We start from the raw sequence: 26,385 nt of genomic DNA on the forward strand, positions 1-26,385 counted from the left end.
CATTATATTACAAACTATTAAAGCTTTGTCATTTACAAAGTATTAAATATGGTGCACAGCAACAGAACAGACATGCCGTTATTGATATTTTAGTATTATTTATATACTATTATAGTTTTTAGAAATATTTTAAATATTTAGTTTTTTTTTTTACCCCCTTTTGTAATTATTATTGTTATTATTATTTAAATATCACTATTAAGGTTTAATTTATTTTTATTTATTTCAGTTTTAGTTTTTATTTATTTCTAGTTAAGTTAGTTGAAAAGGCAAAACTTTTAATTTTTGTTTAGTTTTTCCATCTAATATTATATTTTATTTTATTGCAGCTTTATTTCAATTAACATGTTTTAATAGTTTTAGTTAATAATAAAGCTTGCTGTTATATGTTGAATTAGATTTTAATTTTATATTTTCAGTTTTCATTTTTTTAATTTTTTTTTTTTTTTTATGTGCTTTTGTCATCATTGTCATTATTATTTAAATATTATTATTTAGGTTTCATTTATTTTTTATTTATTTCAGTTTTATTTATTTTTTTAGTTTTTCCATCTGATATTTATATTTAATTTTAATGCAACTTTATTTCAAAAATATTCCCAAAATCTTTTACTAGTTTTATTTAATGATAAGCCTTGCTGTTATATGATTTGATCTCATTCTGATCCTACTTTACCTCCTTGGTCTTGTCCATGGCCTTCAGGACGGCGACATTGAGTTTCTCTAACGCTGAAAGAACATCCAGGTATTCTCCGAGATGCTTGGAAAAGTAATCTGAAACAAGAAAGAGGGTGAATTATAGGTTAGAAACCAAATATGAGTCCTATACTTTCTCCAGTGGATTTTTCGGCGTGTATTTGTGCATGTTTTTAAACAAATATTACCTACAACCTCTCGCTTCTTAACTTTTTCATTTCTAAAACTGTTCAATTTAATCTAAAAAACAGAGAGAGAGAACTAAAAAGGCCAAAATACACAATTTCTTATATTGCCACTGACTCATTTATCAAATATGAAACAGAAAAGTTCAAGGAAATGAAGTCTGAAACGATCAAGCTTTATAGTCGGTTCTTATCACCAGACCGTCCTCCACACACACACACACACACACACACACACACACACACACACACACACACACACACACACACACGTAAAGTAGATTAAAAACTGCACTGCTCATAAACAGGTGACTGCGGCTCCTTGGCTGTCAATATCAGCCTGAGTTTTAGAGTCAATGAATTATGTTTTGGGGACAGGAAGGTTTCCAGATTCAGGCTGTGTTCCAATTCATATATTTATATTTTGTAGTAAATGTACAGACAGCATTTAGTTTTATAGTGAACTTGGTTCCATTTTCCCATTCATTTTTGTCATGTAGATCTCACTTTAATGCCATAAAACCTACCATAATAAAAATGCACTTTAATTTAAATGCATTGTACAATTGTGGCTAATATTAGTTCAAAAACATGCAAGGATGCACAAAAATCCACCGTAAAATCCATAGCACCTTTAAAATATCAGTTTTAGAATGCAGTTTTTAACATATTATATTTTCCTAATCTGGCCTGCTGTTCAAGAGGGATAATATGCAAATCAGGGCACAGCAGCGCATGTTCAGAGTCTCAATATAGTTGAAAAGATGAGAATTAAAAATCGTATGAATTCAGTCAAAGCAGAAATGAGCAGAATATGACCTTGCAAGCAAATAAAAAACACTTATCACACATTCCTAAAGGCAGAAAATCTGAAATGTTTGACGAAGGTGACAACTTCAAGTAAAATTTGATTCGTTTTTTTAATTACTGCCACTTGAAACACTTCATTTTTATTTTCTTCCCAGAATGATAGTTTAAAGGAATTATCCACTCCTACCTGATAGTTTGTCTGTATCGAGGTTACTGGAAAGAGAAGAGGAGAGAGAATGAAATGAGTCATAAGAAAAAAAAAAGACTTAATTGAACTGGAGAAGAGTCAAGGATTCGAAGGCGTTGTCATTAGCGAGGAGGATGTGTGGGCCGTCCACAGCTTCAACTGAGTTTTAAAGTGTAAACAGTCCAATTATGCTTGGTTCTGATAACATCGCAGGGCTGAGGTGATATTTCTCAGCAGATGGTAACTCGCAGAGATAATGATCTCGCTAATGGGATAAAACCAGTCTGACAAAAATATTCCATACTTTAACACCTTATGACTTTTACAAACTCAGATTTACACTAAATCAGTTTAAACCAATTTAATAAATCATGTGCTTTCTACACCAGTAAAGTGTCTGCATAATATTTATATTATATTGTGTAAACGCTATTGTATAGCATAGTGCCTGTCTTATAATGCGTATTGCAAACTGGTGATTTGTTGCTAAAGTATTTCTATATTTAAACTCCATGAATCTCTATAAAGCAAAGAGTAACCACATTTTTTCCCAGTATTTGCAAAGTGTGACCTGTCTGTATAATATTTATTTTATCTGCAAAAACGTTATTGCATATCATAATGTCTTTCTTTAGTGTCTTTAGATTTGTTGCATGCCAACAAAAACAAAAAAATTAAATACAGAATATTATATATATCATATTTAATATTAAATATAAAAGTTGAAAAATACACATTGCATCATGTTTTTTTTTTAACTGCCCCATAAGATAAGTCCTGAATTTACATAATGAATATGAGATACAAAAATATCCTGACCAAAAAATAATATGCAGATTAACTACATATTTCTTTATGACATTATTTGCATTTTATTAATAATGTAACTAGATATAAATAAAATAAAATCAAATATATATAAAATATAAATAAAAATATAAATATCTAAAATAAAACAAATAAAATATTTAGATAAAATATAAATATATAAAATAAAAAAGCCCAAATATGATAATATATATATATATATATATATATATATATATATATATATATATATATATATATATATATATATATATATATATATATATATATATATATAAAGCATCGGAGATTAATATAATATAATAATATATTTTATTAAATATATATTTAATATATTTAATCTATTAAATATATATTTTTTTATTATATATTTTAATTAAATTTTATATAATATTTAATATTAAATTTAAAGGTTGAAAAATACACACTGCATCAAGATACACATTGCCCCATAAGATCTCAAATTCACATTATAAACATAATATACAAAAATATCCTGAACTCTAAATCACAGATGCCGATAATCACTGTGAGTTACTAGTATGAAGGAAACATGCCAAAGAATAAAGCCTTGCACAATCACACCATCCCACACCTTCTGGATTGTTCATTTTCATGCTGAACTTCACATTCATATTCAATGAATTCAGATGTGAACAAATCTAAATACCCCAGTGTGTGTTGTCACATTAAATTGCCTTCACAGCCAAAACACAATTATGAAAACAGAGTCTCGGGCTCCATAATTCGGCTGGATTTGCTTTGAGTGCTCCCTGATAGCATTAATGCACTTTTAATATTTCACTGAGACTGAGGGATGGAAAGGAGAAAAGGGACTAGTTGAATGGATTGGCTAACTGAATTGCAGGGACCATATGTCTGTTAACATACAGATGATATATATTGACAATCAGTATATTATTCTATATATATATTATCAATATAGATTATTTAATTTAGAATAGTATCAGTGAATTGAACGCACTGCAAAGACTGACATGGAGGAGAAGAAATCATTGAATAAAGTGGTTATTTTTATTTTCTTTGTGCACAAAAAGTATTCTCGTAGCTTCATAACATTACGGTTCAACTATTGATGTCACAAGGACTATTTTAACAATGTCCTTACTGCCTTTCTGGGCCTTGGAACGTTTCAGTTGCATTGCTGTCAATGCAGGGTCAGAAAGCTCTCGGATTTCATCCAAATTATCTTTTTAATTTGTGTTCCAAAGATAAACGAAGGTCTTACGGGTTTGGAACAAAATGAGGGTGAGTAATCATTGATAGAATTTTCATTTTTGGGTGAAGTAACCCTTTAAAAACACTAACTTGATGAGATTTATACTTGACTTTAATAAACAGCATATCAATTACATTGTTATATATATATATATATATATATATATATATATATATATATATATATATATATATATATATATATATATATATAATGTGGCGAGTCAGCTGCCTCCTCCCTGATAATCACCGGCACCCCGTCCTAAATCGCCGCCCTTCACCAGGCTCCCGATAGGAGTGGGTGTGGGAGAGAGGAGGGGCGCTGGACGAGTCAGGGCTGGCGGCGTGTGATGGGGCACACCTGAAGGAAATGGAGCCTCATCACCGCCGCTGTTTAAAAGCCCAACGTGCCTCTCCTCGGGAGAGCGGTCTCTCTCCCCGTGCATGCACACTGGTGTCCTCGTGGGTCCAGGAAGGGTGCGTTGAGGGACTCCCGCGCCACCAGAGACGTGAGCTGCCGGACCCGCGGTCCGGTCGAGAACCGCACCCGTCTACACGGCCGTCGGGCCAGGATGCCGGGCCGTCCATCCCCTGCAAGCGCCGCGGCTAGCGAGGAGGATGAAGCCGCTAGAAGAAGCCGCCGCCCCTCGCGCCCCGGACCGAAGAGGGGAGCGCGTGCGGCCGCCGGACTCCGCCCCTTACCTGGACCCTTCCTCCATGAACACTGCCAGACCCCCACGAACCCCGCAGCACGACGAGGACACCAGATTCCCTGTTGTTTTGGACACTGTTCCCCTTTTGGACACTTTATTCCCCCCCTGTTTTGGTTTTTTCTGTTAAATAAAAACCTCTCCGAGGCCTGACGCCACGCCCACTGTGTCTGTCGTTGGCTCGTCCCGTCACTATCTATATATATATATATATATATATAATTTTTTTTTTTTTTTTTTTTTCTGATAGTGTAATGTTTATTTAACTAATAAAATGTGTCTGGGTCATGAATTTAGATTTGATTAAGACACACACACACACACATACATATATATATAACTTATATATGAAACTTCATTAAAACAACATGAACTGTAATACATTTTCTAAAAACATGTCTATTATATTTACTCATATAAACATGTATTGACGGGCTTTAGGTTGGTTATACATATTTGTATGGGCTAGTAGGTTGGTTTCATATGCCTTTACTTCGCATTAATATATTTCATAAATGGAAATTTTATATGTACATATATTACATCTGCATATGGGTTACATGGTAAAATCTCACAATCTTTAGATTTAAAGGTTCTAAAAATACGCTTGAGACCGATTTGTCTAATTCATGCCATTAACACAAATTCCAGCAGGTGCATTTATCTGTGGCATAAAAAAAATACTATCTCACTATCCCATTAAATAATTCCCAACGGTCTGCGAATCAACGTCATAATGAGCGGTTTAAAGAGATTCCAGATGCATGCTTTGCATGGAGCAGACCTATTTTACACTCCAACTTGTCTAGACTAATTTTCGCCGGGCATCTGAATGCAGTAATTACACGGTGACCATTCTGACTGATTGCAGAACTATGCTTCACTTTCAGAGGAAAATCTAAGCTTGAAACTTTCTGTGTGTGTGTGTGTGTGTGTGTGTGTTGCAGCTCTGCAATGCAGTTTTTTGGGGAGTCAAATGTTCAGCTTTGTTCTGTCGATGCCTTGGCTTCCTGGAACACATTTCTCAATTCTTTGATACATACAAGCCACCTCGGGTCATACTTTGATCCTCCTGCGCGTCGACGTTCGGCTGCTTGTTCGTTTTCGTTCCAGATGCTTCAAAAAGCAACGGCGTGCGGCGCAATATAATCACGCCTCTCTGAAAGGCAACTAATTAGGAAACGAAAATGTAAGGTTGCCAAGGATACAGGTCACTCAAACTCAAAGGCTAAACTGCGGGGAGAGTTGACGAAGTATGAACTGCACCCAGTGATTGCACGCTCTGTTTGCGTTGTTTCAGCACCTGATTCCCTAAAGGAATTATGCAAATCAGATAATGATGCAAAAAGGCATAAATAATTAGTGCAGGTCACCTGTGGAGGATGCAACAATCAGGTGCGTTTAATGTGACTACACAGCATCACGAAAATGATCTGAAAATGTAGAAAATGTACTGGACAACACTGGGCATCTGGATAGATGTGATTATAATGCTCTTCTACATCATTTGATCCTCATATAATGATGTACTGGTGCCATCATCAATAAAAATGTACATAAAGGTATTTTTAAATAATATTTTGATTACCACCAGCCTTCTATAAACGGTAATGGCATATTTAATTATAAAGCACATTAATTGCACCAGAAAAACTATGTTTTGTAAATAAGTTCATATATATATATATATATATATATATATATATATATATATATATATATATATATATATATATAAAATCAGTATAGTATCTGATTTTATATATCTGCATATCTGATTTTATATATATATACGAATCAGTATAGTATCTGGTCGTTATTGAAAAGTCAATTTTTATGATTTGATATGATATCCGCCTAGTTATTAGGTCATGTTTTCTTCCTTTTTTTTCCAAAGTGCAAAAAACGCGACAAATGCGTATCTCATCAGTAAAGCCGGTTCTGTGATAAATCTCCGTCGTGTGCTTTCAGATGGAGCGGCATTTAATACACAGAGCCGTACATCACTGACAAATTATGCAATATCGTGCTCATATGCGCAGATGAGTTTTATTCAATTATGAACACAATATTGCATAGCTTGTCAGTGTAAGTGTTTTTATTAATGCCATTAATTTTTTTGTTAATACAGCGTATAGCACTAGTCAACTAAATGAATGTAACATGGAAAAGATGAATGCACCTTTGGAAGTTGAATGTAAGGGAAATGTCATTTTGGAATTTCTGTGGTTTAATGTGATGTTATATAAGATTAGTATTGAGTTCAGAGTTCAGTAAGTTCAGAGGCTGTCATATGTGATCAACTTATGTTGTGTATTTTCAAGAGTTTCAATATGAAAAATAACTTTTATATTGATTCAATGAAAAAAGAAAAAGAAAAAAACATTTTGGGAAAAAAATTAAATTTTATAATAAATCTTTGAAAATCTAAATCTGGATTTGAATTTTTAATGTTATTATAACCTAAAGATGCTTTGTGAAAGTTTGAAACAGAAAATAGTGGTTTTCATCTAGCCACTTTCTTGGCAAAGAAAACACATTTTTCCTCAAATTAATCAAATTGGATTTATTTGCGTTTTGGAACCAAACTCTTCATATAAACATATATTGAAGGAAATATCACAGTCCTGCATTTGGATTATAAAATGAGAAAATGAAAGATGTGGATAATCTGCATAAATCTATATTATTTAGCATAGTGGCTATTGCAAACTGTTGATTTGTCGCTATAAAAAAAAAAAATAACTAAATAAAAATGACAAAATAATTTAATAAAATATATTATATAATAATTCTTACAATAAAATATAATAATAATTAGTATAATACAATTAATACAATAAAAATATAATTATTTATATAATATAATATATAATATTTAATAATATATTCTGAAGTTGAAAAATACACACTTGTGGGGTTTTTTTTGGGGTGGGGGGGAATTATCAGACATGTTTGCACTGAAAATAATGAAGTGTCTTTTAAACGGCTTTGTTAGTAGTTAATGAATACAACTTATGGTTAAAGTATATACTTTGTTTGCCGTCCATCGATGGAGTAGAACAGCTCACGCAGCTCGTCGGTTGTCAGTATCCCATCTGCAAAGTACGCTTTGAACTCCTCGAAGGACAGCTTCCCGTCATCTGCAAGAAGACACAAGAGGAAAGCATTCAGAGAACCAGTAATCGCATCTGTTGCCAAGTTTCCATCCAAGGACTTTTTGCGAAAAAAATGTTTTTTAAGGCATCAAAATGTTTACTGATATAGCTGGTGTAAATGCTAATTATTGATAAAGTATCGCAAGTGTCATCAAAATATTTTTCTGTTTAACTTCAGAACATAAATTCTGTGTCGATACTTCACAAAGAACTAGTTTAGAAACTTGTTTTACTTCAAATAAATGACATATGCATCCGTGTTTGTATGTTGCTCCCATTAAACCTTTGTTTCTCAGTAATGTTTAAAGGGTCATGAAACCCCAGACTACTTTTTCTGAGATTTTAGCAGAGGTGTTTATGTTGCACCTCATAGAAGACAATGTTAGCATCCGATAATTTTAACTGTTGGAGAAAACTGGTTAATTTTAAGCTTTTTTGCGCTATTTTCATCTTCCGGGTTTAAAATCTACATTGTGTTGACGTCACAATCTGTGACATGGCAGTGGACTATAGTACATAGATGACGCGTTGGTGTCTATTAAATTATTCATGAGACTGCATTTTCTTATCCTATGAGAAGACGCTTCGCTTAATTATTCACAACCGCATGTGTTGATTCGCTATGACAGACGTTTCATACTGTGACATGACATCGCACCATCAAACTGAGAGAAACGTTCATGGATTGAAGAAGAGTGTTTGTTTTTGTTCTGTAATAAGAGTTCGAGCACAAACACGATTCATTTACTTGGTGAGCATAACCGTTTTTCTGTCAAAAGGCTTATATAAATGCCACAGAATAAGCCAATGCAGAGTGCAAATGGCTGTGCATTTATTTGTGTTTTTAACTTGATAGGAGTGAAATGAAACTGTCTGTCTCCCCCACTGATCTATATTATAGATCAGTGGTCTCCCCTCTTCTTCCTCCTCCTCCTCCTCCTCCTCGGCCGTTGCGCACCACGCCCACTTTTTTAGCCTTTTTTAAAACTGTGGTGTGTACTAACCCGTGCTGAAACAGGGGGTTTCATGACCCTTTAAGGATGAGTTAAATGTATTTGGACTTCATACAAAGTTAAATGGCGTAATAAAATCTAAATCAAAATTTGATAAAAGTGCTGTTTTTTATTATCAACATAAATGGTCCACACTGCAGTTTATTTGGACAAAAACCACCCATTTAGACAGGAAGAGACTGGCTAATGGACATGCAAAGACTCCAATCACAGTTTGTTTTGTTTTTACGTGCTGTTTAGTGGCTGGTTTAACTAAAAAATAATAATAATAATAAAAAAAAAAAACGGTCTATTACAAGTACACAAAATATCAGATAAACTGCGGAAAAGTGTGAATAAGTACAGATTTCAATAAACAGTTGCTTGTGCATATCTAGTTTATTTCCTCAAACAAAAACTGATCTGATGCCACGAACCTTGCAAACTTTGGAAATTAGTTCTTCTTCACTCATTGTTCATAATATCAATCCAGTAACTTGTGGAGTATGAAACAAACAGGTGAGTTCAATGTGTAATCACAAAAACAACTGAATTGATCTTACAATGCAGAAAGTGTCCTTGACTACACTGTGCATCTCCATAGATGCTATAACACAAGCTATAACACTCTTCTACATAATTTGATCATCATTTAACGAATTACTGCTGCCATGATGATCAATAAAAATTGTATACAGGTCTTTAAAAATAATAATATTCAGTTTACCACCAACCTTCTATGAGTAGTAATGCCATAAGTAAGTGCATTAACTGCACCAGAAAAATAGCAGTGAGTTTTGTAAATGAGTTGCAATACATAAATTTCACGCTGCATATTGAAATGGTTGACACAGCAGTTTATTCTGACAAAAAACACCCATTTAGACAGAAAGAAACATGCAAAGTGACCAATCACAGTTTGTTTTGCTCTTATTTGATGTTTAGGAGTACGTTTAACTAAAAAAAACTCTGTGTGCATAAAATATCAATTAATTGTGGAAATGTGTCCATGCAAAAGTAATGCAGATTTCAATAAACAATTTCCTTTTCTGGTTGGATGGAGCTTGCAATGTTTGCAACACACATCAAACAGTCAGCGAATGGACCAGAGTCTGAAATCAGTCTCCTCATCTCACGACGAGTGTCTTTATTAGGTCAGATGAACACCTGGCAATGCTTTTTACTGACGGCAGACGTCGTAGATCAACCTTGATACGTGAACTACCATCTGCTGTTAGTGCATCTGCTCTTGTTATTAGGGAAAGTAGAGAACACGTCATCCATCAAGAGCCCAAAGAGAAATATACACCGCTATATGTGACAGCACTCATTCATGGCTGACAGATCGTCGAAATCACTTCCTCCCTGAGAGGAAATGCTCTCTGACATTTACCAGCCTCCTGAAAGACACGAGAGATTCTTTTAGCCCTCCAGTTGTGCATTTGAGGTTTGATGACACTTCAGCTCTTTTCACATCGTGAATGTGAGATGAAAACTCTGGTATAAGATCTTTGCAGTTGCTACGTAACAGTAAAAATGCATATAAATTTCAATCGTCGCTCTATATCTCCAGTAATCTGTCTCAAGATCCTCAAAAAATCCTGATGATCAGATTTGAGACTCTAAAACATGATTGATGGAGAATCAAGTAAAGCTGAGCTGCTTCAGTCCAGTAAGAGTTCATCTGGAGATATTACTGCAGTTATCCTGACCTTTACTTGATCAAAATCAGATAAAGATTTGACACGAGAAGCAGCAGCTGAAGCAATTACACTAAAAGAGCTCTGACTGGATAAAACACTCTAAACTATCAATCAGATTAAAGAAAGCATTGAGTAGACTTTGTGTGACAGGTTTAACCTCATGTTGATCATTCAGAGCCTTAGAAATAGGTTTTAAAGGGTTAAAGAAGATTAGATTGAGATTCAGAGGAAGTTATTTACTACAGTAGCCTGTGTTTGCACCTCTGAGAACTTTTATATTGGAACAGAGAAAAGTTTCAGGCATAAATCAAAGTGAGATTGCAACAAGAAGCAGTGTGTCTCCAGGGCCAGAGATCAGACGAGAGCATCAGTTCACTCCTCTTTGAGAAACAATACAACGAAAATTAAAGTCAAACACTCGAAGCATCACGTATAAAGCACACGTTTTGATCTAGAAATCAACTATGGATGAATCAAAAGAACAATAATTATGTTAAAATGGCACAAAAGGTAAATTGTAAGTGTTCAGACTCGCGATTCTTTCCTGGTGGACGATAAAACAGGAAAGAAAACTACATAGAAACCACCTTAAAAATCACAGATACAGGTTTAAAACTACATTTTTGTGGCCAAATGGATATTACACCAGAGGCTCGAAGTGGCAGTGGACATATTCAGTGCATTAGAACACTGTCCAACGTCTCCAATTAATTCAAGAGCAAATCTGACGGCCATCTGGGTTCAGTCTCTTCACAACAGACGGTATCACTGATCAGACTCTCCGCTTCAGAGCCAAACAGTGCCACCTTCTTCATTCTCCATCTTTGGGTAATTAAAATACACCAACCAGCCAAAGATGCACTTAAGAAGAAAACGATGTTTTGACCAGAAACTGAATTATGCTGGAAGAAACATCAGCACTTTCAGAACGGAAAGATTGCCGTTTTCTCTCCAGAGAACTTCTGTAAGTCTCTAAATACTAGAAATTTAGTGGGTCGTTGAACTGCATTATGCACAAATATCAGACACAATGGCTTCATTTACAACACACTGTTAAACAACAGTGTGAACGGCAAAAATCACGTCTGATCTCAATTGAATTTTCAGTATCAATCTGGGTAGGCTTCATTGAAGTAATACAAAAAAAATGTTTGCACTATATGAAATATTACACAAAAGTGATAAAAGTGATATAATACTATATGCTTCCATTTGAAAGTGTTAAATGTTATATAATATTGTATGCTAATTAGTATTTTTGTTCAGCAAGGATACACTAAATTGATCAAAAGTGGCAAATAAATGTACATTAAAAAATATTTATATTTTAAATAAAGCATTCTAATTTTCTATTAATCAAAGAATCCTAAAAAAAAAAAAGAATAATAAAAATAAAATAAATTCTTTATAATTTTATTTGCACTAAAGTATCCTTATTATTATTATTTTTGAAGGAAAATGTGTCACTGAAGTGTTTATTGATTATGCTGAAAATTCAGCTTTGATCAAAAAAAAAAAAATACATTTTACGATATATTCACATAGAAAACAGTTATTTTAAATTGTAATAATATTTCACAATTTTACTGTTTTTACTGTATTTTTGATTAAATAAATGCAGCCTTGATGAGCAGAAGAGGCTTCTTTCAGAAACATTAAAACTTAGTGACACCTTTGAATAATAGAGTATATTCAAAATGATATTCAATTCTAAAAATAAAAAAATGTTATATTTAAAAATGAATATATGTACAGTACATCTCACGTGTTGACGCATGCATTGACTTATATTTTTAAATATTGACGTTATATTTTTAATGTTTAATGATTAATTTTATTATATTTTTAAATATTGACGTTATATTTTTAAAACTAATGCATACAATTAAAAAAGAATATTTGAGACTATATTAAAAAAAAGGTATATGATGTTATGATGAACATGCCAGATTAAAGTGTGCTGGGCCACATTTAAAACATCCTCAATCAGATTTAAGCATGAAAATCAGAAAATTAGCACTGAACGTATACTACATCAAGCTCGAGTTTGGTCATCTGTTGATTGTTAACATTTGCCTTGTTTTCTTGCCTAACTTCACCTGACATTTCTAGGTCAACGTTTAATTCACAGTGATATCTGAAGTCCAGCAAGAGCTCCAATCTGCTGCAGACCGCTAGATAGCAGCTCTTGTGGTTAATGGAGACACCGGAGAGAAAAGTTTGGCTCTCAGGAGACTTTTATCTTCTCTGCTGCTCTGCCTTATTTAGTCTCAAACTAATGTGCTATTCTGTGTTGTTGTCTGGGGATCAGCAGACTCTTATGCATCTTCCTAAGCGTTTCCCACCCATCCCATGCTGTGCTTCAAACACGTTTCCTTCAGCGAGGGTGGAGCAGTGTGAAAGAACGTCGTCTGGTACAGTTACTTCAGGGATTTATTCTGTTAAAGCCTAATTTGTTTTCCCTCACACACACATCTGCACTTTCAAACATTTATGGGTTTTAGGCATTTAGAAAACATTTTAATATACTGTCAACACCATTTATTTGCATGCACCTTTGGGTTGTTTTAAAACTGAATTCACTAAAGGAATTAATGCTAATCATTGTGCAAACATGCACAAAATTTGTGACATTGCACAGTATTAACACAAAATTCATCCTTCATCATCTTAGCCCCTCAATAGTTCACTCAAAAATGAAGATTTGCTGAAAATGTCCTCACCTTCAGGCCATCCAGTATGTAGATGAGTTTGTTTCTTGATCAGAACAGATTTGGAGAAATGTAGCATTACATCACTTGCTCAGCAATGGATGCTCTGCAGTGAATGGGTGCCGTCAGAATGAGATCTAATCTAATTCTAAATTAACACAAAGATGCTGTGCTAAATTATTGTTTTAACTTACAGTTTAGTTTTATTTCATGGTGCAACAAAATTACAGGGTATTTTTGTTCTGCATCAGAATTTTATATTTTTCACAATGGTAAATTTGCTCTGCAATGCCCTGGAGCTGAATAAAAAAATCTCCATTAGCGATTTTGTCAAAAGTCACCAGGTGTTCACCAGCGACCGACCCATCAGTCCATCCAGAACCTGCCCTGAGGTCCAATAGCAGACAAACGGCTCTTTTCTCCTGCCCACGTCTGTCCCTCGCTGTAAGGATTCAAAATAATTGCCAAGAGTTTCTTTGAGGCTAAAACCTATATTACATCTCACAGCTGTCACAATGGGAGAAAAGACTGAATGTCAGTATGAAGGAGACTTTCTAAGACATTCATTCGGTGCTGACAGAATAAAACAGAGTTATAATTCATTCTTCATTTCCCCATGACCTCAGAGCTTCAGTAAATCATCAAGAGTGTGTTTAAATAAATAAGCAGCAGGTGGTCAAACTTTTAAATGCATATATTAAACATAAAGTCAAAGATGACGAAATTTTAAGCATTTTGGTTGCATAATTATTCATTTATGTATGAGTGACACGATTACCCTGCAGTAACGAGACACTGCAAACAACAACCAGAGATGATACTGCATGTGAATATTTAATGCCTAAACTAGTTTTATTTCCACACGAGACAAAAAAGACTGAATTTCAATAATTTAAAGCACATTTTAAAAGAGGCACTATCTTTTCTTTGTACACAGAAACTGCTTTTTTTTCTGAAGACGAGGTTCAAAGGGAAATTCTTTCACATGAAACGGGAGAGAGACAAAGTTAGATTTGGATTTCACAGGACAGTCTTTTCTGTGCGAGCTGCCATGGTGATGCTTTATTTCAGCACAAAACCTCCAGTCATCTGCTTCTTTAAGCTCTTTCTCATTCAGTGGCTCTCGCTGGAGAATTGCAGTTTTCACATGTCATTTTTCATCTCAGTATGGCTGTCGGATAACCTTTACTACTCAGAACTGACCTGAAAAAAGGGGCAATTTTTAAAGATAATTCAACTCAAGCTAAGCTAAGAAATGCAGTACCTTGAAAAATTATCTATAGTACAAAAATAAAATAAAAATGAAAATTACTTGATATGCAAGGATGTTGCTATGGTGTTCTGGATGCGTGGTTGCTTACCAGTGATTCAATGATCGATTCATAAAGACAGTCACTTGCTTTTTGTCTAAATGAATCCGCCGTTTTGAACGAATCATTTGAGTCAGTGATTCAATGATCCATTCATTATGACAATCACTTGCATCGTTTCTAAGTGAATTAGCCATTTTGAACAAATCATTTGAATGAATGACTCAATGAATCACTCATTAGGATGGGGACTTGCCACCACCTACTGGACGTTTTCGTGTCATTTATTTATCCATGACAGGCCTAAATCAGCTAAAGTACCAGCACAATCAAAATATTGTTTAATGACCATTATCAGAATTATTTATCCCCCAAAATATCATTTTTTTGTCAGTATCGCACACCCCTACTTTTAGCCTCTGCATCCTCATAAACACACTCATCTCTCCTCTCCAGTTCTGAGAGGTTTTCTCCACCGCTAATTCTACCAGCAGCATCGTCAGATTGAGTCAACAGATGCAACGTGAGCAGACAAACACTCTGAAACACGACGCAATCTGTCTGTTTGTCTGAGCGACGAGAGAAACAGGAACACACACACTGAGAGAGGGAGGAATAAAGAAGGGATTGAGGGGAGACAGCAGGAAGAGGATGAGAAAGGATGGAAAAAATGATGAATACACAGACAGACAGAAAACTAGAACATCTGCAAACCGCCTGATTTGAGGAAAGAAAGATGCAGAAGAGCAGAAGGGAAATGAGGTGGATGTATGTGAAGAGAGAGTCACAGTGGGCGTTCACAGCCGGTTTTGTCTCTCTTAGGCCATTTCCGTTACATTCCCCCACATTCTCATTCCCTCTGTGTTTCTGTGCTGACAGCTCCAGTTTTGCTTGACGTGCCATTTGTCACTGATTGGCCAGCAGTGAAGGGCTCAGGCAGATGCTGAAGCTGACCTTCTTTCAGGCAATACGTTTCTGTTATGTAACACAGAAGACTGTGGGGTGACACTATTAGAAGAACTACAACCAGAATATCGAAGCGGTTAAAGCTGCAGCGTGTAATTACAAATCTGTAGCAAACAAAACTACAAAACAATGACTGTTTTCAAACAGGTTTCACAAACATTACTGCCCCTTCTAACCTGATCCTTGCCTGTCATTGGTCAGTCAAACAAATAGCTCCGCCCCAAACTCATACCATTGGTTGAGCAGTTTTTGGTCTGCAGATGAATGTTAACTCATGAAGTTAAACTACCAATAACTGACTCTAAAATCACCGGCAACTATTCAAACGTATATACAGTTACACATAACTGTTAACTAGTTTAGTATGAGGTCATTACAGCGTTGAAAACAACAAGCAATGGTCTAAATCTGCCACTGATGGATGCTTTAAAGTTTAAATAACCTAACTAACCCTTATCATGCCCAAAAGTTTTCTGATACAGTTTCAGCATATATTCAAACAATTTCACAAATTATGAATTATTACTAGGCCTTTTTTGCCAATGCTAATACAATTATCTTTAACTGAAATAAAGTAAAATAAATTAAATATAAATATTAGATTAAAAATAAATTAAAATAAATTAAATATAAATTTAAAAAAAAAAAAAAAAAACATGGCAACTACCAGAAATAAAACAATTTTGTCAAGTTTAAGTTGAAATACTGAAATCATTCAAAATAAATAAATAAGAGCCACACACAAATGTTAAATTAAATAATAAAAATGACAAAAAAGTGCAATAATAATTATGCAGACCTTATCAGTATAATCCCTTCCTCAAAGTGAAATTTCGATGTTTAACAAACACAGCCCAGAAAAGCTGGCTTTAGAAAGGACCGGCACAAATCCACTCATACATCATCCGGCTATCACAGGCCTGAGGGAGAGAGTTTATTAACTAGTTTAGTGTGAGGCAAGATGGGCTGGTTTTAACTCAGCTTCTAATCTTTAAATAATCTCCCTTCAAGTTGCTGAGCTCAGGATCCTCACAGAAGAGCTGAAGCTCGACTAAAAGCTCAGTTTATTCTCGAGAGGAGAATAGCAGCCAAACTGTTTTTATTTCCCACTCGTCTAACTCAATGCTCTACTTAGCAACCGCGCTCTAGTTTGACACCAACAGCTCACTGAATCAACGCTGTCTTATCTGTTATTGGCTGATCAAATGCAACTCAAATTCAACTTGGGAGATATTTAAAAATGTCTCAGGTTACGTATGTAACAAGTTCCCTAAAGGAAATGAGATGCTGCGTCGGAACGCTTTGGGAACGCCTCTGCATGACCACATTCTGAGATATGTGTGGAATCAGTCCAAAGGAGAAGTGAGATGTCGCGAGCGGGGTGACGTGTGCAACCAGAAAGCTTAAAAGTGTTAGCTTCTGATAGGACGAAGTAAGTGCCTACAGGGGTACAGGGAGTATTAAGGGAGACGCAGTGTCTAGTTCTCTTTTGGGAACCATGGTTACATTTGTAACCTGAGACGTTCCCCATCAGGGAACTCGAGCTGCATTGGAAAGCTTTGGAAACAAGAGAGAGAGTCTACTAAGGGAACCAGACTCTCGGAGCTGGCCTCTGGTATAGCTAGAGGAGTCACTTCGGTGCCCTGAAGCGGATGACCGGCAAGGAATGACCAACCAGGTGGCTCTAGCCCCCTCACTTAAGGAGACGAGTATTTTCCTCCTGGCTCTTTTATCCAGTTTGGATCAACGTCCTGATCCAGGGAGGCATTGCGTTGTACCAAATACCTTCCACTTCTTAATAATAGACTTTGAAATGTTTTTGTTTCCATCTCCTGACCTGTGCCTGTCCACAACTTTATCCTGGAGATCTTTTGATGGGTGCCCATAGTTGGTTGTTTGCTTCAGTTGCACTACCAAGGGCTGAAATGCTCCAGGAAAGCTCTTTTCATGCTGAGCGGATCAAAATGAGCACAGCAGATCACAGCTGAAAGTCACATGGCTTTGTGTGCCACTGAGAAGATGATTAGCTGCACCTGATTGAGTTTACAAGTCATCTTTTAGGAGGGGGTGATCCTTTTTCCAACTCATTGATACTGTTTGTTTATTTATTTATTTATTCTGACATGTTGGTGTTATATCTTTCACTTGGATGTTATAAGATGCACTGAGTAAATACAGCTGGATAAAACAAAAACCGTGTCCATCCACATTTCAGGCTGCAAAGCAACAAAATGTGATTATTTTAAAGGGGGCTGATTCTAAACCTACTGTCTGTGTGTCTCATTTATATGTATATATATATATATATATATATATATATATATATATATATATTATATATATATATATATATATATAATGCTAGGGAGTTCTGGGTGGTTGCTAGGGTGCTGTGAGTGGTTGCTATGGTGTCCTAGATGGTTACTAGGGTGCTGTGGGTGATTGTTATGGTGTTGTAAGTAGTTGGTAGGTGTTTTGGGTGGTTGCTATGGTGTCCTAGATGGTTGTAATGATGTTCTAGATGGTTGCTAGGATGCCCTAGGTGGTTTCTAGGGTGTTGTAGGTGGTTGCTAGGATGTCATAGGTGGCTTCTAGGGTATTGTGGGTGGTTGCTCTGGTGTCATAGGTGGCTCCAGTGATGTTCTAGGTGGTTGCTATGCTGTTCTAAATGGTTGCTAGGGTCATCTAGGTGGTCACTAAGGTGTTCTGATTGATCGCTAGGTGGTCCATTCTCAACTCTCTGATATTCTGGTTTCAGCTCCCTCCTTCAATGTACATCTGTGGGATCTTTCCACCTCTTTTGCACATTTTGTGCCAGTGAAATTGCAAAGACAACATTAAATGTTAGAGGTCTGTTCAAATCACTAACACTATGAGCAATAGTAATACTGACGCAGCCTTAGCAAAGCCCACTAATTGTGGCTTTTTCACAGCACAAACACAGGCTCTTTCTCTCTCTGCCGCTTTTATATTCTCCCACTCCACTTCTCTTTCTATTTCTCTCCATCCTTGGCAATGATGAGAGCATGATTGAAGTGGCAAGAAGGTAATTGGCATTCTGGAACAATGATAATGACCTCTGAAAGGACTGTGCTGCCCCAGTGACAGCCACTCATTTCTGATTTGTTTGGACAGTGCATCGTTCTGTTCATTTTGCCCTCTCCCTCCTCGTGCATTACAGACCTTTGAAGAATAAACAGGCAAAAGCCATTGGTTCTGGCTCAGATTAACCAGTGGGCCACCCGCACATGTGCCTTAGGGACTCCGGTTACTCTGAGGCTTCAAACTCTCACAGATATTATGCATTCTGAATAAAAAATGAAAAGTTTTTTGCAATCGGCAATTTTAGCATTCCCAGAAATTACAAAGCAAATTCAGCTCAGCATCCAAATTACCCATAGGAAAGAAAGATGTGACCTGATTAACATCGCAGTTGTATCCTAGACAGCAGTAAGATTAACTGAGAGGCAAATAAAGATCTCAAAACTGTGCTCAAGTCTGAGAAGCAATCAAAAGTATGAATAAGATCTGCTTCTGTTCCACCAAGAACACCAAAATTAAAGAGAACTTATTATGCCCCTTTTTACAAGATCATAGGAGTCCCCAGAATGTATTCAGCTTAAAATAACCCACAGCTTATTCATTATACTATGCCTGAAATTACCATTTTTAACAGAATCAAAAACATTTGTGCATGTCTTTAAATGCAAATGAGCTGCTGAATCACTTCAGAACATGCTGGAAGTATTAGGTCCTCTGGGTACTTTTTGTCTACTCTTTTATGACTAATGTGAATTCAGACACACATCTTTTGTCATTTGTTGTAAGTGATTTCGGATGCAGCCATCATTACCAGTCGTGGGCGGGGCCTGTTCCAATGTGACATCACACTGAACGGCTCATTTCAAGACATCGTTTCTGATTTATGGGGAAAATAAACAGAGTGGATGGATTTTTACCACAATAGTGTGATTGTATACACACACTGTAGACACTTAATTATGTTCAAAAACAATATAAAAGTGCATTTTGCATAATAGGTGCCCTTTGAAGGCTTGATTTACAAGGAATGTAATGAAAGGGAATTTGAAAGCTCTGGATAAAAACTGTGTCATGTAAATGTTGAGAATTCAAAATGAACTTCTTCTTTCATGATTAAATGATCTGCTATTCACATTAATTTTGTTTCCTCATTCTGTCGTTGTGTCTCACGTCTCTTTTTTAGGAGAAACATCTGAGACAATGTTGAACTCATTTATTCAAATTCATGAACACCCAGAAAGACTGTCAACCAATGCATCAGGATATTCGTGCAAAATGCAAGCTATTAATTTACAGTGACTAAGCAGTAAAAAATAAAAAAATGCTTTTCATGTCATTGATTTGAATTTGAATTAAGACTTCCAGTTGAACCGCTGTGCGAAAGTAACAAGAAACACTTTAAAATTGACATCTAAAAAGGTCACACTCACCGTTTTTGTCAGCTCGACGGAAAATCTGTGAAGAGATAAAGATGAAAAAACAGTCAGTGGGCAGTTTATCAACGTGAGCAGCATTCAGAAGCATAGAGGACTGATGGAAATGCTCAGTGCTGATCAATATTGAATATAATTAAGCCTGAATGTGTTTAATGAACTGCCCCTTTAGAGCTTTGCCATGTTCCCTCTTCGACACTGAAGGAACGTGACATTATAACTGAGATGCCTTTATAAAGCCTGTTAGCTATAGAAACAAACAAGCCATGCTCTCAAAAACCATCCACATGCACAAACCACACACCTTTTATGGAGGCACATGTGCAATTGCTATATTAGCGCTATAAGACTTTCACTGTTAAGTTAAGGGTGCATCCTGGGATGCTTTTTAACAAAAATATTGGAGGAAAATATATGCTGCTTACTTCATCCTTCACCTTTTCTGCTCCTACTAATTAATAAAAATGTACAATATTATTCAAAAGTTTGGGGCTGTCTCTTCTGCTCATCAAGGCTGCATTTATTTGACCTAAAATACAGTAAAAACAGTAATATATTATTACAAATTAAAATGACTGTTTTCTATGTGCATATCTGTTAAAGATATTGTATTTTCAGCATCATTACTCCAGTCTTCAGTGTCACATGATCTTCAGAAATCATTCTAATATGCTGATTTGCTGCTCAAGAAACATTTCTGATTATCATCAATGTTGAAAACAGTTGTGCTGCACAATATTTTTGTGAAAACCATGATACATTTTATTTTTCATGATCCTTTGATGAAGATAAAATTTAAAAGAATAGTTTATTTGGAATATTTTTTGTAACATTATAAATCTTTACTGTAACTTTTTTTTTTTTGGATTCCTTAAGTGCTTCTAACACCATCTGGCCTTCACTTCTGTCGATGCCCACAAGGGTTTGTTCTAGTATCTGTTTACAATCCTCAGTCTTCACTTATAACACATTACCTGCGGGTCTCTGATTATTCTGTGATTGTATAAGTGATACAATGGTCAGATATATTTTTAATAACCTTTAAATAAAAGGTTTCTTTGCCAGAAAGCTTCATGTTCAGTTCTTAGTGCACTGCACAGGTACTTTAGATATTTAATTTCACCTGTCCATTTGAAATAAAATAATTTTATTAACAAATATCATATGTGATATTTGATAGTAATGCACTTTATGTATTTGAATAATTCCTGACCATTCCATCAAAGCTGCTAAAAAACACTGAATTAAATTTGGATGAACTGATCGATCATATGCACATTTATGCAAAAGCCAGACCTTTTAATCATGAAGTTTCGAATATATTTTTCAGAAGTTCTGCTAATATTCCTCATTTATTAATTTTTTTCTAATTAGCAGGTTTTTATGCTATATTTTTTAACTTCTTTTTGTAGTTCTGGTCTTTCTGTGCAAGCTGAATTTCTCTTCCAGGATTTTCTTTTATATTGTCAGGTGGCCTGTTTATTATATCTTATAAAACAGCTGCAAGTGTTCAAATTTTACAGCAAAACAAAGGATGAAGGAATGCTACATTTCTCCAGATGTGTTCATCTGAAGAAACAAACATGGATGGATTGAGGGTGTGTACATTTTCAGCAAATGTACATTTTTTTAGTGAATTCTTTTTTTTCACATTTCTAAATAAATGTGCAGTTTCACAAGCTTAATAAAATACAAACAACTTTAAAACACAGCTAACTGGCTTGCAGAATTAAAATGTCATTCAGACAAATGGTATTAACTAAAACCAATAGTTGGATTCACACACTATGTGCATTTGGCCGAGAGCCACACACTCAAACCAGCGCTGACTAATCTCTTCAGAACAGATTAATCTAAGCAAAATGACACATTATTTGGTGAAATATACTTCGTTTATAAAGAGCAGGTCGCATGTCTGTTGATTCTTCAGCTTTGTTTAACACAATAAGGTTTGTAAAACCCAGATGTGTGATAGTGCATTGCCAAAAGATAAGTGTAGGATAATGCATCATTAACAATGTCCTTTAAAGGTCATCTGAGCTTCCTGCCGAGAGATCGTTTCCAATGGCTCTCTGGCAGGTGTTGAGTCAGTGGGGAGACACGGGTCCTACTGACTCCGTTCACTAGAAAGAGAACAAACGTTTCACAAAGCACAATATCAGTTGAGTCACGGTTTATAAATAGGCCTGACAGCATCTTAGTTAATCCAAATCTCTTTCTCCTTCAGAGCCCACGGTTCAGTATGAGCACACAAGAGCTTCAAACACATAAATTTCCCCATAAATTTAATGCACATAGACTGAAGTAGTTTAAGTCTTTGGTTCTTTTAATTGTGATGATTTTGGCTCACATTTAACAAAAACCCACCAATTCATTATCTCAACAAATTAGAATATGGTGATATGCCAATCAGCTAATCAACTCAAAACACCTGCAAATGTTTCCTGAGCCTTCAAAATGGTCTCTCAGTTTGGTTCACTAGGCTACACAATCATGGGGAAGACTGCTGATCTGACAGTTGTCCAGAAGACAATCATTGACACCCTTCACAAGGAGGGTAAGCCACAAACATTCATTGCCAGAGAAGCTGACTGTTCACAGAGTGCTGTATCCAAGCATGTTAACAGAGAGTTGAGTGGAAGGAAAAAGTGTGGAAGAAAAAGATGCACAACCAACCGAGAGAACCGCAGCCTTATGAGGATTGTCAAGCAAAATCGATTCAAGAATTTGAGTGAACTTCACAAGGAATGGACCTTTCAAGAGCCACCACACACAGACGTGTCAATGAGTTTGGCTACAGTTGTCGTATTCCTCTTGTTAAGCCACTCGTGAGGCGTCTTACCTGGGCTAAGGAGAAGAAGAACTGGACTGTTGCCCCAGTGGTCCAAAGTCCTCTTTTCCGATGGAGAGCAAGTTTTGTATTTCATTTGGAAACCAAGGTCCTAGAGTCTTGAGGAAGGGTGGAGAAGCTCATAGCCCAAGTTGCTTGAAGTCCAGTGTTAAGTTTCCACAGTCTGTGTTGATTTGGGGTGCAATGTCATCTGCTGGTGTTGGTCCATTGTGTTTTTTGAAAACCAAAGTCACTGCACCCGTTTACCAAGAAATTTTGGAGCACTTCATGCTTCCTTCTGCTGACCAGCTTTTGAAGACGCTGATTTTCATTTTCCAGCAGGATTTGGCACCTGCCCACACTGCCAAAAGCACCAAAAGTTGGTTAAATCACCATGGTGTTGGTGTGCTTGACTGGCCAGCAAACTCACCAGACCTGAACCCCAGAGAGAATCTATGGGGTATTGTCAAGAGGAAGATGAGAAACAAGAGACCAAAAAATGCAGATGGGCTGTATATGGCAATATCACTATAGGGTTATATGTCATTACATTTCCATATACATGCATGCTTCTATTTTCATGCCAAAATGTGCAATGCCTTAGCAACCACTAAGAACATTCTAAAACACTCTAGAATGCTGTGAGTTTTTGCACTTACAAGTACTTCTTCATTAAATGTAAAACTCAAGTTTGGTGATGTTGTACTGCATACAAACAGACAGGAGAAGACTCGGTAGTAGTTCCTGCAATATTAAATTTCATGCATAATTCTACATCCTGAAGAGATATATATATATATATATATATATATATATATATATATATATATATATATATATATATATATATATTCATAAATAAGAGATGTTTGAAATGACATGATCTGAAATGCAAGGCAAAAGACAGCAACATTAGCAATCTTCTCTTTAATGAAACTATGAGAATATAAGACAGAATCACACGTTGAGATCAGCCTGCCCTTGAACAGATTGAATTCTTCCAAGCAGAACTGCAACATTAATCATGATGCATATCAGAACTGTCAGAAAACTTTTCTGTATTTGTTGTGATGATCAAAGACATGCAACTTTTCTTCCCCAATAAGCGCACGCTAAAGGATGAAAGCTTTAAGATACAAACACAATGCTTTGACTTTTTGTATCTCCCAAATGCACACGTCAAGCTCTTAATTTACAGACAACAAAAGATGGAGCTGCATGTAAAGTCAACATAGACTGTCTAATGTGATGTGAAAGAGGATATTCAAGAAAAAAATGTAGGATAGGACTAAATTTTATCCATTTGGAATTGACTGGATCAAGAAAAGCGAGCGTTTCATATCACAAATGACGAATCGATATTATGAATATCGACTGCAGTGGAAGATCAGTTTTTAGATTTTAGAAAGATTTTAGAAACAGCAGTCTAAATCAATGATTTAAGAGTGTTTGGCTAATGGTTAACATTAACAAAAGCTTGCAGCCAAAAAAGGAGCTGTCTCAGAGATGGAGCAAGTTAATGCTTTTTAATTAAAGATTGCACTAATGAATCATGCAAAAAAAGACAAGGAACGTGTGCTAAATAAGGTCAATTTTGAGGACAAGCACACACACACACATACACACACACACACACACACATCGTCTCTGGTGTCAGACCCCCTCTATGACAGCTTACTTAACCCTGCTGAGAGAACATCTGCAACTTTTTATCTGTCACTAACACGACTGCACACAGCCTTAAAGATGCTGAAGCAGGTATATGAGCACAAAAAGAAACATGCAAACACAGAATATATTGCATTGCATTGAAGAAAATATAGAAATCGTGACAGCAAATATGATTCACCAGTACCTGCTGCAATTGTTTAATTGTAGAATAAATGGATAAAAGCATCAAAATCACTAAGTATGAATGACATTTATGATTGACTGAGAGAGTGACAAAGAATGACATTTCAACAAGAATAAAAAGAGATGACAATCTATGTTTATATGCATATTGAAGCCTCTATATTACATATACATTAGGCCTACATGTAAATATGTAAATGAGTTATATAGCCTATATACTGGCTATCTGATGCTACAATGGAAGACTAAAAAGAAGACATGACAATGCATTTGGATTTTATTTTTGTGCTGCCTAATAAGCCCCTACGCTGATCAATTATTTATTCCCCAAACTGTATAACAAGCAATGTTTTACAGCACAACCTATTTTAAGACTATATTGTCATATGTTCATAACCAACATCTCTCTCTGTTCTACATTAATAGAAGTGACACAGAGACTTGTGTTCAAGGTGAATGTTTGCATGGTCACCTTTTGGTGGGTTCAGTGACCGCTCGTTTTGGTACTTACATCGTGAAAGATGGACAGTCCGTGAACCGCATCCTGCATCTGATGCTGCTGCTGCTGCTTGGAGCGGAGATGCTCGCGCTTCGCCGACTGGAGACACATCGTGATCATTTCTGTGCACGCCAACATCTTTAAACGAGCTGTTCAAATATATTCAGAGTATGTACTTAATGACGCCGATATAAAAGCAGAACTCGGAGTTAATGAGATCGGAACTGGTGTGTGAACAGCAGCTTGTCTTCTGGGCGAATGCTGCTGATGCTGAGGAATACTAGTAAATGCCAATGAATCGTTCTTTTGACGGAACCGGTTCTTTTGAATGATGCGTAAGAACTGATTCGAAAAGCGCTCGTGAATCACTCGACTAAAACCTTTGTGGATTTTTTTCTGTCTGTTGCACTGATCTATCTATCTATCTATCTATCTATCTATCTATCTATCTATCTATCTATCTATCTATCTATCTATCTATCTATCTATCTATCTATCTATCTATCTATCTATCTATCTATCTCTATATTCAGAATCATCTCTGTAAAGAACTTTAACTTTTAACCTGGGTTTATCTAAAGTTCAATTATATGTTCTGGAAATATTTGCATATTAGTGCATATTTAATTGGATAATGTCTGACTGATGGACAAAACGAATCGATGCATTTTTTTAATAGCAACGCTTCACTTAAATGAATCTCCGAACGAACCGATTCGCGGAAATGATTCAGACTTCCAAGATGTTTCTCCACCTCCTTGGATGCTGATTGGTCCAGCAGTAGCTCAACGTACATCACTCCCTTGACTCGCTTTTTCTAGGACAAACCCATTTATGTTATTTACAGTAATTATTTAATTATATGACATGATATTACAATGAATAAATAAACATTTAACATTAAAGATTAAACATTAAATAAAAATGAGATATAATGTCATCGAAACAGTATTTTAAATGTCCACAGTCCATCAGGGACACCATTCAGTGAGAACCACCATTATAATACAATACATATTCAAAGTATTCTCATGGTATACCAAAGTTTAAGAAATAAATAAATACCATTCACCGGTCTATATCTAAAAACAGACAGTTACTTTTTATTGTTTAATTATTATTCACACAATAGAAATAAATCATTCAGAATTTATTGATTCTCCAAAATTAATTTTTTAAATAGCCTACTGCTTATACACTCAGAAAGTCTTCCAGTTCTGTGGGTTTTCAAA

General features: G+C 35.6%; 1 protein-coding gene across 1 annotated transcript in view; it reads right to left on the reverse strand.

Moving 5' to 3' along the window:
- LOC109061055 (N-terminal EF-hand calcium-binding protein 1-like) overlaps positions 1 to 25,448 on the reverse strand; it is a 38,138-nt gene extending 12,690 nt beyond the window's left edge. The window contains exons 1-5 of the mRNA XM_042759072.1: positions 25,166 to 25,448; positions 19,968 to 19,992; positions 7,690 to 7,798; positions 1,879 to 1,904; positions 677 to 774 (exon numbers count right to left, since the gene is read on the reverse strand). Coding sequence (XP_042615006.1) covers positions 677 to 774; positions 1,879 to 1,904; positions 7,690 to 7,798; positions 19,968 to 19,992; positions 25,166 to 25,291 — 384 coding nt within the window. The 5' untranslated portion in view covers positions 25,292 to 25,448. The remainder of the gene's footprint in view (positions 1 to 676; positions 775 to 1,878; positions 1,905 to 7,689; positions 7,799 to 19,967; positions 19,993 to 25,165) is intronic.
- Between the last annotated feature and the right edge of the window lie 937 nt (positions 25,449 to 26,385).

The sequence above is a fragment of the Cyprinus carpio genome, chromosome A6 (genome assembly GCF_018340385.1).
Source record: "Cyprinus carpio isolate SPL01 chromosome A6, ASM1834038v1, whole genome shotgun sequence".
Classification (NCBI taxonomy): Eukaryota; Metazoa; Chordata; class Actinopteri; order Cypriniformes; family Cyprinidae; genus Cyprinus; species Cyprinus carpio.